The sequence below is a fragment of the Sebastes fasciatus genome, chromosome 13, assembly GCF_043250625.1.
Source record: "Sebastes fasciatus isolate fSebFas1 chromosome 13, fSebFas1.pri, whole genome shotgun sequence".
NCBI classification, from domain to species: domain Eukaryota; kingdom Metazoa; phylum Chordata; class Actinopteri; order Perciformes; family Sebastidae; genus Sebastes; species Sebastes fasciatus.
The window spans coordinates 8,629,176-8,644,348 of NC_133807.1; the positions used below are offsets into that span (position 1 = coordinate 8,629,176).

Sequence of the window (15,173 nt, forward strand, 5' to 3'; positions counted from 1 at the left end):
TTAATACTTACGGTGACACGGTTTGACATACTTAAGGTCATGTCGCGAGCATACATATATATATGTACATATATATGTACACTGAGCTCAGTTGTTCTTTGTGCTTGCCAATTCATACTTAAAAACCTTCAATAGCAACGGCACAAGAAGGAAGACCATTTACATTGAAACTAAAACAGTAGTATATATATATATATATCAATGCTCGGTTATGTGCGAACTGTTATTTGTCTCTGATTGCAAAAAACAGTAAACGTGTGAAAGCGTTAAATCATGATAGATCAGGTAGTTCGTCCACTGTTTCAGTTTCTGTTACACAAAGAAAAAGTCCCTAAATCAGTAAAACAGTGACTCGTCGAACCTGATTTCTTTCAGAAAATCTGGTGATCCTGTGCGACATATTGTAGACATTGCTCAGAGATATGAAACATTCAGTCAAAGGTATTATAAGCAATGCAATAATTAAGTATTTATATACAAATTGCTATATGTACAATATGTAATTGTTTAAAATAATGTTTTATTGGTTATAGAAGTGTGCGGTGTGATACTGCACTCAAAATTATATGTCTAAAGCAAACAAAAACTGATTTGTTTTTACTTTGAATGAAAAATAGCTAAATATTAGGTACCATTAGACAACATTAATGCAAATTAAGAATGCGTCATAAACAACAGGGGTGATTTTATAAGAAGATCTATGAAAGTGTTAAGTCTGAAGCTGAACTTAATGCTCTCCTTGTGCAATCTAACCTCACTTCCTAATAATAATGACATCTCTGTCCAGTCTCTCTCACGCACATTCTTACACAGAAAACTGAAGTAATTCTTCGAACTCACCTCCCCTCCAACCACACAAACACCTCCCCCTTTTAATGAAAACACCTCCTGAACAAAATCCTTGTGTCCCTTTAAAAAAAAACAATCTTAAACTCGACCATCTCTACTAGCAGCTGTCTTTTTTAGGACATCGATGTCCGGGGAGCAGACGTCGTCGTCGCCATGGCCCAGTTCGAGGAGGTTCTGAAGGGAGTGCAGCTGGCTCTGACCTGGGCCTCTGCTGCCGAGATCCAGGCTCTACTGGAAGGTTTGGTGGAAGAGCGGATCATCTCGGAGGCCTACGGGAAGAGCTTGAGTCTGCACCGACTCGCTGAGGGGATCGCACCTGCAGCATGTAAACCAGGGTCTGATTATCTGATAGGTTCTCAAGGATCTACCACCCAGTGGCACGTCAACCAAGGCAGCCAGGTGAGCAAATGTGGGCCATCAATGTCTAGAGACCACAACCAGACAAGATCAGAGTCTGTATGGTCAATGGATGAACATGACAACATAGTGTCCAGGCCACAAAATCATCCACTATATGAGGTTGTTCACGAAAATAGTCTAATTGAGGAATTAAGGGGGGGACCAGTGATGGACGAACACTACCTCAACCACAAGCTCTCTTCTACACAGATATGCGACTACCAATGCGGTCTCACATTAGACAATGAAATTGCAGAACTGCTGAGAAGTGCAGAATTAATGCAGAAGCCAGTAAGTGATAATGAAAGTGTAGATGAGGGGAATTCAGAGGATGAGAAGGAGTGGTTAGAGCAGGTAGAGCAGGCGGCGAGAAGGATAGCTCTCCCTCTGTGGCAGCACTGGGACCGAGGACGGAGGATGTTGCTGCCCCTGGTTCCTTGTATGACCGCTGGCCGTGCAACAAGTGAAAACACAGGGACAGAGAGTGAAGCACAATACCCTTTGTTGAATATGGAAGAGGAAGCAGAGCTTGCAATCGCTTGCAGGACATTAGATTTGTACGCTGACGTCTTTACAGAGCTGGAGGTCACTGACCCAAGCTTCACACTGGATTCAGAAGGAGCGCCAAGAGGCCTCCGTTTCTCTACGGGTTGCAGCGCGGCGACAACCGGATTGAACCGGGATAACTGGTACACCTGTGAAGCACGAAGAAATGCCTCACCTGTTCAAGCGTGTGCAGCAGCTAACGACAGCATCACAGACAGGCTGGGGGGAGATCTAGATGCCTTCTGGATGGCCGACAGGACAACAGACACAACAGAGGACCTGCTCTGTCTGATGGGGGACGTACAATGTGGCGCAGGATTTGCAGAAGACATTGCACATTTGTTTTCTCCCTGTACACCTACAGACACTCATACTGACGCACAAGACTACTCATTTTACTCCGACACAGATCACAGCATGACATTAGGCGTCATGGACAGTGTAGAAAATGTTTTCAGGGCTGCTTATGGTACAAGAACGTGCAGCGCTGACGGAAAAGCAGACTTCCACAAGAACAAAGAGGATGAAGAGAGGATGGATTCACTCTGGGGTAAGTTTGCACTCAATCATCACCTGTCCTCTGTCTGTTCTTGTTTACCCTTACAAAAAAGAAGTTTATTCAAGTGGGCTATTAGTATACTTATTTTAAACTTAAAATAAGAGTGTATGTTTTCAGATTACTTTTTATGTACTTATCAGAGATATGCTTAATAAAATTATACTTAAGTATACTTGGCTTATACTGAAAAGTATACAGAAAAGTATATTTGTCTAAGTACTATAAGTTCAAAAACTTACAAGTATTCTTGCAGTAAAAAACTACTAAACTAGTAATTTACAGAAAGTATACTTTACGTGTACTTTCATAAACTAAAAAATGGGCTACAAGTATAGTATAACTACAGTATACCTAGAAGTTCACTTGTAGTATAGTTCACATTATAGTTGCAGTACAAAATACAACTTGGATGTAAACTAAGTGTGTACTCAAAGTTTACTACTCTTACATTTAAAGTATACTTAAAAGTATACTTTTATAAACTAAAAAGTGGGCCATTTCAGTCCCGAGAAGTATTGAAGAAGTTGAACTAGTTCATTGATATTTGTATATTACATAAAGTATACTTGGGAATATACTAAAAGTGTACTTAAGTTTACTTCATGAAATTAACTTGAAGTACACTTATTTTTTGTAAGGGTACATGGTGTGCCTGGAGTTATAGGAATAGTGTCAAAGCCTTGATTTCATGGTTGTATGGGTGCTGAAAGAAACTTCTTTTCTGTCCAAAATCTCCAGGTGCTTTCCATTAAAAATCCCTAAATAAAAGTCGCCTCTGCCACCCGCAGGGGATGGCAGACAGAGTCGGTTAACTGCTGTCTTGGCATGATTTGGTGGTTAAGGTGTGTCTCACTTTCAGTTTCATTTTGAGTTATTTCCAGGCTGCAAAAATAGCAAGAGGGGGGGAGAGAGTGGGGTGGATTTTTCCACGCTGGCACACAAGAAGAGCTTGTTTGTGTTTCTGTTAAAAGGACAGAGTGTTAGATGGGCATAAAATACAGAGCATATCATATTGATACTGTAGCTTTAGATAATAGAATTAGTGATTTTTGTTAAATATTCTAAAAATGTGTCAATCTCACATCCCATATTACACTATGTTTGAGCTTGAGCAGTTATCGATTGGAAGAATACGGTAGAGAAATTAAATCTTCAGTAGGCAGAGTGTTTTTGGCATCAAGGGGACAAAAATTCCATAACAACCTTTAAGCATGTTGTAATTCCGAGTTGGCACTCGGAGAGCGCATACGTCCGCCAAGGTGCCCGACTTTTCTAAAACAGATCACAGCTCACAGCTGGCGGTACCCTGAGGTGGTCGGCATATTATTAACACGGTGTTTTTCCGTGTAAAGTATCGGCAGAGGCCTCTGTCATTCAGCAGTCTTGATAGTCTGTATAACGTTACACTACCTTGTCTGTCATCCCGTCATCTACCGCTTTTTTCTTTCTCACCGTGGACGGCCAGCAGCTCCCGTATTCACATCCACACGTATCTCTCTGCTCAAAGAAGGAGGCAGGGTCACGCGTCATCAACGCATCATCAGTTACACTGCGCATGTGTTATATATTGTGGTCTTAATGCTCAGGCTGATCAAAATCCTTAAAAAAATGTAATGGATTATTCATTGTGCTACAATCCACCCCTCCAAAAAAAATCATTCAAATCCATAGTAAACTTTTGGAGTAATCCTGCTAACAGAAAGACAAATAAACAAACAAACAAACCAACGCCGGTGAAAACATGACCTCCTTCAAGGCCTTTGGCCTTGGCGGAGGTAACTAGACTTCTGCACCTCCTCATGACTCTGTTTTCAGGCTTTAAAAAATCTAGCCTGTGATGGGAGACTTTGGTCAATCCCAGGTCATTTCAGAGAGAGAGCGTTCCTATCGGCTGTGCTCCGGCTGGTGAGCGGTGCTTGGTATTTCCTCAACTAATCTCAACATGGTTGCCGGGTCACAAACTTTCTAATTTTACAGCTAAACAGTACACTACAAGATGTTTCTGAAAACATTTGAGGTGAGAAATAGGCATTACAGCAACAGAATATTGATTCATATTTGATCAGCGCTGCGGAGTTTGCGAGTGATTGACAGCTGATCAGAGACGGCAAGGCTCCAGCTCGGCTCTGATTGGTTGTTTTCCTCCAGTCTGTGAAATCTTGCAGATGCCATTAGGAGCACTGGAGGACACAGAGGCACATGATTTTTCTCAGATTACCTGTCTCATGCACTACTGTCATATATATTTGCTCCATTTCTACCCACTGCAGCTTTAAAGTGGACACCAGTGGTGGAAAGTAACTAACTACATTTACTCAAGTACTGTACTCAAGTATAACTTCAAGGTACTCGTACTTTACTTGAGTATTTCCATTTTATTCTACTTTCTACTTCTACTCTGCTACATCTCAGAGACAAATATTGTATGTTTTACTCCACTACATTTGTCTGACAGCTTTAGTTACTTTACAGATTACAGTTTTTCATCCCCTTCCTGTCCAGAGAAAACAATGTATCTCCAGATACGTGGTTCTCACAGGACAGCGACGCTACAAACATGATCTTATAGAATATGATGCATTGCTGTAGATATAGCCAACAGTATAAACGAGTTAAAAATATCTACAGCAGTCAAATGCAGAATACACATTAATGCAGCAGTAATATTAATCCAAAAACATCATATATAATAGTAAAACACTGACAAGGAACATTTTACTGCTCTATCAATACTTTTACTTTAACAACTTTAAAGCTGCAGTGGGTAGAAATGGAGCAAATATGATTAAAAAAAAGTTATTTTTATATAATGGTCGCTATATCCTGACATGACACAGGTAATCTGAAAAAAAAATCATGTGCGTCTGTGTCCTCCGGTGCTCCTATAACGGCAACATTTGCAAGATTTCACAGACCAGAGGAAAACAACCAATCAGAGCTGAGCTGGAGCCGGCCGTCTCTGAGCAGCTGTCAATCACTCGCAAACTCCGATCAAACGGTCAAACTAGGCAGCGCTGATCAAATATGAATTAATATTCTGTTACTGTAATGCCTATTTCTCTCCTCAAATGTTTTCAGAAACATCTTGTAGTGTAGCTGTAAAATGAGAAAGTTTGTGACCCGGCAGCTATGTTGAGATCAGTCGAGGAAATACCAAGCACCGCCCACCAGCCGGAGCTCAGCCAATAGGAACGCTCAATAGGAATGCTCTCTCTGAAATGACCTGTGATTGGCCAAAGTCTCCCGTCACGGGCTACATTTTTTAAAGCCTGAAAACAGAGCCAAGAGGAAGTGCAGAAGTCTAGTTTTCTCTCAGAACACTTGAATTAAAATATGCTGAAAGATTATTATGGAATTTTTGTCCAATGATGCCAAAAATATTCTACGTACTGCAGGTTTAAGTACATTTTGCTGATAAAATACTTACATACTTTTACTTAAGTAAGGTTTTAAATGTGGGACTTTTACTTGTAGTGGAGTATTTTCACAGTGTGGTATTAGTACTTTTTACTGAAGTAAAGGATCTGAATTCTTCTTCCGCCACTGGTGGACGGGTGGTTTTAAGGGTTAACCAGCTGATATTTGTCATGCAAATTGAGGTGAACGAGACACTGAACAGCCACGGACTTTGCCGTGGGAAACCTGCTGTCGGTGTACATACCACAAAGTTGTGTCAGAGAGAGATAAAAAATGTTTGGCCCTAATAATGTTCTGCCCTGTGGAGATTAAGGTAATATGACCCAGTTACAGGGCGGAGCTTGACTTTCATACAGTACATACTGTAAGTGGGTGTTACCCACTGTGACCTCTCCCCACTCAGTCAAAGGTTTCAGAATAACATTAGTGCAGACTTTGTGTTTTTGTTTGAAAGCAAATAACAAAACACTGCTATCATCTCTGAGTCAACTTCATAAGAATGGACACCCATTCTACTTCCCCTCTCTTTGTCTTTGCTTCCTCCCACCTTCAGTCATCTCGTTCATAGACTCTTCCCTTCCAATACTCCGTCAGGAGAGTGCCATATTTCCCATTACTGAGTGTGCTTGTGTTTGCTTGTACATGCTGTCCACACACACACACCCTTTGTTTCTGAAGAAAAAAATCATGCTAGTGGTGGACAAACTGGTACTAATGGTATGATGACATGTGTGTGGCACATAATCGCTGGTTTATCTGATTGGCGCTAAGAAACAGGTAGAGCAGGTACTTTCCACTTTGTTGTCAAAACTCTCCGTGTTTCCTTGTACATAGCTAGAGGTGAGAGTGTGTGTTTTATAGGGCACAATCGAGGGCTAGATAGTAGATTTCGAGAGATATGAGCATGTATTTAATATTGTAATAAACTCAGAAAAAAAAGTTTGGAAATTTGTGTTTGGTGGCATTTGGCATTGTATTTTACATTGTTGGAAAGCCTGTTTATTTACCTTCACAAGGCCATTATTATTATTATAATTATTATTATTCAGCACCTTTCTGAAGGCTCTGTGGATGTATTATTTAAAAAAAATATGAATCTACCTACATTAAAATGTTATCAATAAGACCTTTAAAATAACAAATATAAAACATGTTCACAGAATACAGTTAAACTATGTGGTACATTGTGTTCACCTCATAGGAACAGCACTTGCCAGCATACAGTATATACCCATACACATATCCCACTTCCCCTTTTTTCCATCATTTCCCTCGATGTCTAAGGTCCTCTTTCTTTTCTAGCAAAGTGAGCCCTACCTACATATCAGACAGTTATGTTCAGGTTTTGCTTTTTGAGCACTTTTTCCCAGCAAGGTGCTTTCAGCTGTCCTTGCATTGTTTCTCTTCCAAATAAACTCAGAAAAAAAGGTTTGCTAATTGGCATTGTATTTTTCATCGTTGGAAAGCCTGTTTATTTACCTTCAACAATGATGTCCAACTTGTAAGGATCATGCATTTGTGGGATGAGCAGCACAGCTGATTATGTGGGTAGCGCCCAAGTAAAATCTGCCAAAATGCTCTGCCAATGGTAAACAGTGTATTCTCCTGTTGGTACTGACTCTTGTTTTGAGTTGTTTGGTGGATTGGATGATTGAACTCTCTATCAGTAACAAGGAACAAACAAAACATTTTAGGATTTTACACTTTATTCATTTAATACACCGTCAGTAGCCTCAGTAGCGGGTGGAAGATCCATACGCAGCCACAACAGCCTGGCACCTCCTCCTCATGCTGGTCACCAACCTGGTCACACGTTGCTGTGGGATGGCGTTCCATTCCTCAACCAGGATTCGTTGCAGGTCAGCCAGCGTGGTTGTGTGTTGGTCACTCTAACACGTACAGCGTGCCCTAGCTGCATATCAATCAATGCATAATCAGCTGTGCTGCTCATCCCACAAACGCATGATCCTTACAAGTTGGACATCATTGTGAAGGTAAATAAACAGGCTTCCAACGATGTAAAATACAATGACCATTAGCATTGTAACAACAGAGAAATAATCGACTAAACACAAATTTCCAAACTTTTTTTTTCGAGTTTATTTGGAAGAGAAACAATGCAAGGACAGCTGAAAGCACCTTGCTGGGGAATAAAAGTGCTCAAAAAGCAAAACCTGAACATAACTGTCTGATATGTAGGTAGAGCTCACTTTGCCAGAAAAGAAAGAGGACCTTAGACATCGAGGGAAATGATGGAAAAAAAGGGAAATGGGATATGTGTATGGGTATATACTGTATGCTGGGAAGTGCTGTTCCTATGAGGTGAACACAATGTACCACATAGTTTAACTGTATTCTGTGAACATGTTTTATATTTGTTATTTTAAAGGTCTTATTGATAACATTTTTATGTAGGTAGATTCATATATTTTTTTAATAATACATCCAAAGAGCCTTCAGAAAGGTGCTGACTAAAAGTGGCCTATGGCTTTTCCTGAAAAAAATTACTACGATTGTGAATTTATCATTTAAAATTTTTTGGCGGGTCCAAAATGGATGTTTTGTTTATCTCGGTGGAAGATATCTGACGTTTGGTTCCCACTTCTAACAAGGTATTGGTATCATGCGGTATTTCTGGGTCGTCAGCTAGTTTGGAAAAAAAACAGATAAATGACTGAGATTGATGGTAAGGGCCTGGCAACGTCTTGTTGTGAAGTAAATGCAATGGAACGAGGGAGGGAGAATGCAACATCTAGTGGCAGAAGAGCACCTTTAAAGGCTCTTCTAGAGATGGGCATTGTAAATGAGAGGTATCCACAAATGCTGTGATTCATTGCACTGGGAAATTGTTGTGCAATTGTCTACATATACTGTATTTGTCCCTATGAGGGTGACCAGATCCCAACAAACCAAATGTGGGATAAAGGGTATGTTTGTGTGGGACAATGTGGGACACGTTACCAAGGCTGACAGGTAGTCTACTATTTTGATATAATATCTATCTAACTTAAATAATAAATATTTATATTCTGCTCCATATCTTATAACATCTCTATTCTTTGCCCGAATGCATCCATAGATCGCATCTCTTTTTGAGCCGCACGTTTCTTGTGAGACTCTCATGAACTGTGACGCTTCATGTTGTATTCCCCCCCGTGTGAAATTGAAAAATAACGGGCAAATTTCACAAAAAACTCGGAGAATCGCCTTCAACCGGTTTGTAAATACTTATAAGTAGTTTCACAGGCTTTGTCGTAGCTGCTCTTCCTTTTCTTTGTGGTAGTTTCCATCATATTCCGCTTAAATCTGCATAGCTTGTGACTTTGCGGTGACTCGCAATCGTCTCCGTTGGGCGTAGTGTAGCAAAGACGGTGAAAAGTTAACCTGTTCCGTGTGTGCAGTATGACAGCAAACACATACCCGTGATGACAGCCTTCACAGCCATTGGATGAAAGCCAGATTTTTAAAAAAGCGTCTGTCCTGCAGTGGTTTGACTGTTGAAAACTAGAGCCAAGGAAAATGTGGGACATCGTCTCAATATGTGGGACGTGGGACAAGGGATAAAAAATGCTCTGCAGTCCCTCGTAAAGTGGGACACCTGGTCACCCTAGTCCCTATCAAGTAAACATGAAATAAAATTAAATATAATAATAATAATAATAATATCCTTAGATTACAGAGACTTCATTTCAAATAAAATCAAAGTACTAATAGAGTATAATAACTGATCCTTGTCAGGTGCTGGCTGTCTTCACATCAAAAGGGAGGTGAGCTGAGCTGGCATAATGGAATCAGGAGGTCTAATGGAGAGACATATTCATCTGCAAGACAGTCCTGGACAAGTCAATGAATGGATTTATAATCAGAATCAGAATCAGAATCAGAATGGTGTTTATTGCCAGGTGTAAGAGGTATACACTAGGAATTTTCTTTGGCATTATTGGTGCGAGACAAACTGTATAATAACAAAAGAATAGATAAAAACAGAAGAATAGATGAATAATGAAGTCAAATTAAATTACTATACTGTAAACAATTGCTGTTAATTTACAGCAGGATTTCAACAGTATTAACCTGTTATTGCTAAAAACAGTGCTTTATTGTTAATACAAAAGAAAACCTGTTAAAGTACGCTCATAGGCCGTTTTTAACTGAACTATAATGCATTCTTAAAAAACAGCACTTTACTGCTGATCAACTGTCTAAAGTATCATCAGTAACAGTTTCATGCAGAACTTTTTTAATTCTGGGACCTGATCTTCACATGTGAGGCTTGTACATTGTACATGATTGTAAAATCAGTGAATTAGCTTTATTGTTCTTCACTCACATGTTGTTCTGGTTTGCATTCTGTGCTTGTAGCCAGATATAGACAGACATTTTGGGAAAAGTGTCAACAAGTCTATTATAGCCTTTTTCCCAACAAGTGCCTTTAATTGTATTTAGTGTGACTATTCCTATGTCTGTAACCTGCTAAGTCTATTCATCTAGGCAAAAAATAATGTTTATTAAAATGTATGTAAAAAAATACAACCTAAATAGTGCGTTAAAACAAATCAGTAAGATAATGTAAAAGAAAGGTGGAAAACAGCTATATAATGTAGCTTTAAACAGTAAATTAACTGTAAAATACTGTGAAATTAATAAAAAAAATAACAGTTCAAACAGTATTTTTCATTAACAGTACAAAGCTGTAAATTTCAGCAACAGTATAATAATGTTAATTTTACAGTGACATAAAGGCAACCCTGCTGCCAGTTCTTTACTGTTATTTTACTGGGTAATTCTTAACAATATAGTCTTAATCAGCATCACCTGTATTTTGAGCACGTGGTTAATGAGGTAATGTACAGTAATTTAGGTTTTTAGTTATGACTGTGCTCCCTCTCATCAGTACCACACACAAACTGTGTTCAACTGATCATTTAAGGAGTGTTTTTAAAAAAAAAACGTTCTTCATGAAAGCAGTTACATGAACCCCTAAACGAAAACTACAGTATGCCACACCCAGATGCAACCAAACCAGACCACCACAGTTTGGATTGGTGTAATTGGCGCCTCCGATGCGCAGCTAAGTGAAAGTAAAAGCAGAGGTTATTGTAAGACGCAGCAGGTTGTGTGGTACACACTCACTGGAAAGTACTGTATCTGAGGTTATATGCTGCGTTGGATGTACACACAGAAGCTGGGAGTTTATTGCACAGCAGCAGGAGTCCAGCGGACCTGATCATCATCCAGTGAGTAAATGTTATGGGGAGACTTGTGCGCGCTTTTATACAAAGTGCGCAACTATGCCCATGCAGGAAAAGATGTCGGGGTGGTTTCCTCTCTTATTTATTTATATATATATGTGACTTATATGAGCTTTTTTATGTATCTTTATGATTTCAAGTTGTTTTCCTGAATGATGCACAGTGATAAAAGTTGTATTTTGCAACATTAGGAAATCAGGATCAGCATGAAAAAAAAAAAAAAATGCATTTTTCCGTCTGATATTTTCTGCCTTTAAATGATTAAATTATAAATGAAGTGAACTCCATGACGCATGTGTGTAAACTGGCTCCTGCTATATCCCCCCAAGGCACATGAGTAAATGAGATGAGAGGTTGTTGCCAGGGGAAGTTAGTGAAAGCAAGGTTTTTTGGGGGACTTCCAAGGGAATGAAAAGAAAGTGATTTCATTTCTGAGAATCATTGTTTTGCCCTCACCAAACAAACAAGCATGCATAGTAGACCAGTGGCCAGCCTGGGCCTGTGTGGGAGTGTGTAGGAGTAGCACTTGTAGCAATGAACAATGACTTCCACTCATTCATGAACAAGATTCAAGAGCATTTAAGGCGTTTCTTTGCTTTATTGCAACGATTTCTCACCTTGTTGCTATGTGTTGTGCTGCATGTGTTTGTTTTTATCGATGAAGCGACTGAGCATGCAACATTGTGCTGCATTTTAAGCTGACAAGTTCCTCATAGCTGCTCATATCTGCGTGTTGTCAGGTGACAAGTCCACCCCAATGCTACTGCTTTAATAATGGGCTATAAATGCCATGAGCAACTTTTGTATTATCTTCATCCAAATCGGCCCTGGCATTTTGGCCCAGACCGACCCCATCACCGGCCATTTGTTCTGTGTGTACCATGTTTTGTTGAAGACTGTTCGAGGAAATCCCTTCAAATGTGGTTGTTTCGTCAACCTTGAGACCTTGAGTTTCAGAGACTTTGTTTCCTGACTTCTGGTGACTTTAAAACAATGAAAATAACAAAATAATAAGTACACTGCAACACCATTTTTATGTTAAACTTCTAATTTTACCTTTAAATCTCAGGAAAGAAAACTGAATAATTTGCCCCTCTGGCATAAACTTTGCGTTTGAATATTTAGCATAAAGTAATCATCAGTTATAATAAATTGTTTTGCCCCTGCTGTCCCTTTTTTAGGATTATACATGCTATACAGAGCTCCCTCCCTCATCTCTCTCCCTCTCCTCCTCACTGTGGCCGCCCAGCACAGAGCAATTGGGCCAGCCCAGTGTCAATTAAGGAAAAGACATGGGCCGATTTACCTGTTTTATGGGCCAAAAAAAGAAAAAAAGACATACGTCGGCCCAAAAGGACGTCGGCCCACCGGGAAAATGCCCGGTATGCCAGATGGCCGGTCCAGCTCTGCCCTACAGTGTACAGCAAGTGCAGATTGGCTGGTTGTCAGTCAAAGTTGTGATGAGTTTTGTTTGGTAAGGGTGTTTGTGTGTGTCTGGTGGGAATTTTGGACTTATCTTATCTTTTAGGAGATGACATCACCACACCTCAACAACACATCAGCACACTTGCCATTGTATTTGGCAGGAGAGGAAGTCTGCCTCTGCCAGCTGAACCACAAGCTGTACCTTGAACTTGTACCAAATGTTTACAGCCAAGATACCTGCGGTTAATTTTCTTTAATGTTTGCTCAAGTGGAGCCTCTAGAGTAGTCCAAACAGAGAGGTGAAAAGGTGGATAGTGATAGAGGGTGATAAATGTGCCACTGACAGTCAAACAGAAATAAAATGATCCCCAAACGGAGAGAAATGGCGGTAAAGTCCTCCTAAGTGCTCCCCATATAGTGCTAGTTTAACCACTGAAACGCCACTTGACCCTGACCAGATCAGATGCACTTTTTTCTGGGTCAACTTTTTTTTGCGATCCCTTACTGTAGCTCCAAAAACACAGGAACTGTCTATCTGCCGATAATCTTTATAAACAGATTCTGCATTCAGAACAACCTCTGTGGTCTTTCAGGCAGCAGTCACTTTGGTTTTGCCTATAACCCAGCTCGATTGGATCATCAGAAAATTGAGAGTTTTGATGTAATGAGTCATCAAGACATAAGCATTTCAGCGGCTGGTTCGTGCAAGCAGGGATTTTTGTCTCCAACTGAACCCAAAAAGTCACGACACAACCCCAAGACAACTTCAAACAGAAAGTGTAACTACTGACTCACAATGCGTCCCCTATCTTTCATTTATGACTCTAGCTTCGTGCACCATGTCAGCTTGGCTTTAGTGTTAGCCTCAGTTAAACTGAAGGAGAGAGAGAAGAGAGGGAAATACTTCCAGCAATGCACGTTTGTTTTGTTAAGATAGCAGGATTAGTCCAAGATGAACACAGACATGATGGCGTGAGGTGATCCAAGTCTGTGTGGCGAGTCAGGGCCGGTCTCTGAAACAATCCTACATCGAGGCAAAAGTGACGGCACGCGTTCACCACCCACCATACAGAGTTACACACTGTATCGTTTGTAATTTCAATAAGTAAACACTATTACCACTAGAGAGATGACAGGAAATGAGGGGGAGAGAGAGAGCGAGAGAGATGCATTAAAGGCTCAAACCGGGGATGTTGCAGTTCATGGTAGGCATCTTGATCTCTCAGGTGCGAGGTCACCCCGTCAATCGCTACTTTTAAACCATGTACTGTAGTTCTGCACCTCTGAGAAACAAACAAACAAATCCAGAATTCTGGGTCTGTGTTTATCAAAAGTGCTTAGAGTGAATTTTTGATATAAGTTTAAGTAAAAATCCTTCTTTTCTTTTACTTCTACTTGCCAATGTAAGAATATAAGCTAGTTAGGGTATTTCTTTTGACCTAAGAGTCCTCTGGAGGTTTCTCTAGCTGGGTAGGAGAAGCCCTTTAGCATCCTTAAGGCTACTCTATAAAAAAGTAAGCACAACCACAAGCCAAGTATACCTTTCTGTAGGCCTATAAGGCAAGAATACTTAATTATACTTTTCTTAAGTATATCTCGATCAAAAGATTAAGTACAAGCACTACGTAGACTTTTCTGTATACTTGTCAGTATAAGCCAAGTATACTTAGACTTTTCTGTACACCTGTCAGTACAAACCAAGTATACTTAGGCTTTTCTGTATACTTGTTAGTATGAGCCAAGTATACTTAGACTTTTCTGTATACCTGTCAGTACAAACCAAGTATACTTAGGCTTTTCTGTGTACTTGTCAGTATGAGCCAAGTATACTTTGACTTTTCTGTATACTTGTCAGTATAAGCAAAGTATACTTAGATATTTCTGTATACTTGTCAGTATGAGCCAAGCATACTTAGACTTTTCTGTATACTTGTCAGTACAAGCCAAGTATACTTAAACTGTTCTGTATGAGCCAAGTATACTTATGTAAACTTTTGTTCAGTATATCTCTGATAAGTACATAAAAAGTAAACTGAAAGTATACTCTCTTATTTTAAGTTTAAAAGAAGTATACTAATAGCACACTTGAATAAACTTCTTTTTGGTAAGGGGCCTTACAGAGAGGGAGGCAAGCACGCACCTGTGACATGTTGCGGAATGATTATACTAAATACTGTAGCATTGGTCATGATGATGATGATGATGATGATGATGATGATGATGATGATGATGATGATGATGATGATGATGATCTCAGTCAATCTTCAGAATAGGACAGTTTTAGCTGAACAGTTTAAGAAGTTGCTTTCTTGTAAGCAAACACACTTTGATTTGTTACAGCACACTATGCATTTTTTTATTATATGCAGAGCTGCTCTTATAAATATCTCTGCTTGTTGTTGTGATGTTGTAAGGAGGACCCAATCGCAGGACACTGACATGGAGGAAGGTGAAGTTTAACAGGTTTATTGTAATGTTACTGCTGATGCAGATGGGTTGAAGAGAGGGGGTGGCAGGAACCGGAATCCTGGAGTACAGGGATCAAACGAGCATTAAACTTGGGAAACAAGAACACAAGGAAAACTCTTCTGAAGGACACTAAAGCTTAGCCTGAGCATATAGTTGCAGTAGTTGAGATTACAATCTGGTTTATATGCAGGAGAGGTGATGAGCTGAATGTAGCCAGGCGTGCTGGAACAGGAGCTGGGAGAGGTGATGAGATCGAT

General features: G+C 39.9%; 1 protein-coding gene across 2 annotated transcripts in view; it reads left to right on the forward strand.

The window, feature by feature from the left end:
• Positions 1 to 916: 916 nt before the first annotated feature.
• ciita (class II, major histocompatibility complex, transactivator) overlaps positions 917 to 15,173 on the forward strand; it is a 30,159-nt gene continuing 15,902 nt past the window's right edge. The window contains exon 1 of one of the 2 annotated variants that reach the window (XM_074655244.1): positions 917 to 2,344. In XM_074655244.1, the coding sequence (XP_074511345.1) occupies positions 1,003 to 2,344 (1,342 nt within the window). In that variant the 5' untranslated portion in view covers positions 917 to 1,002. Of the gene's footprint in view, positions 2,345 to 10,869; positions 11,008 to 15,173 lie in introns of those variants that run through there. The other variant, XM_074655245.1, reaches the window with a different exon arrangement.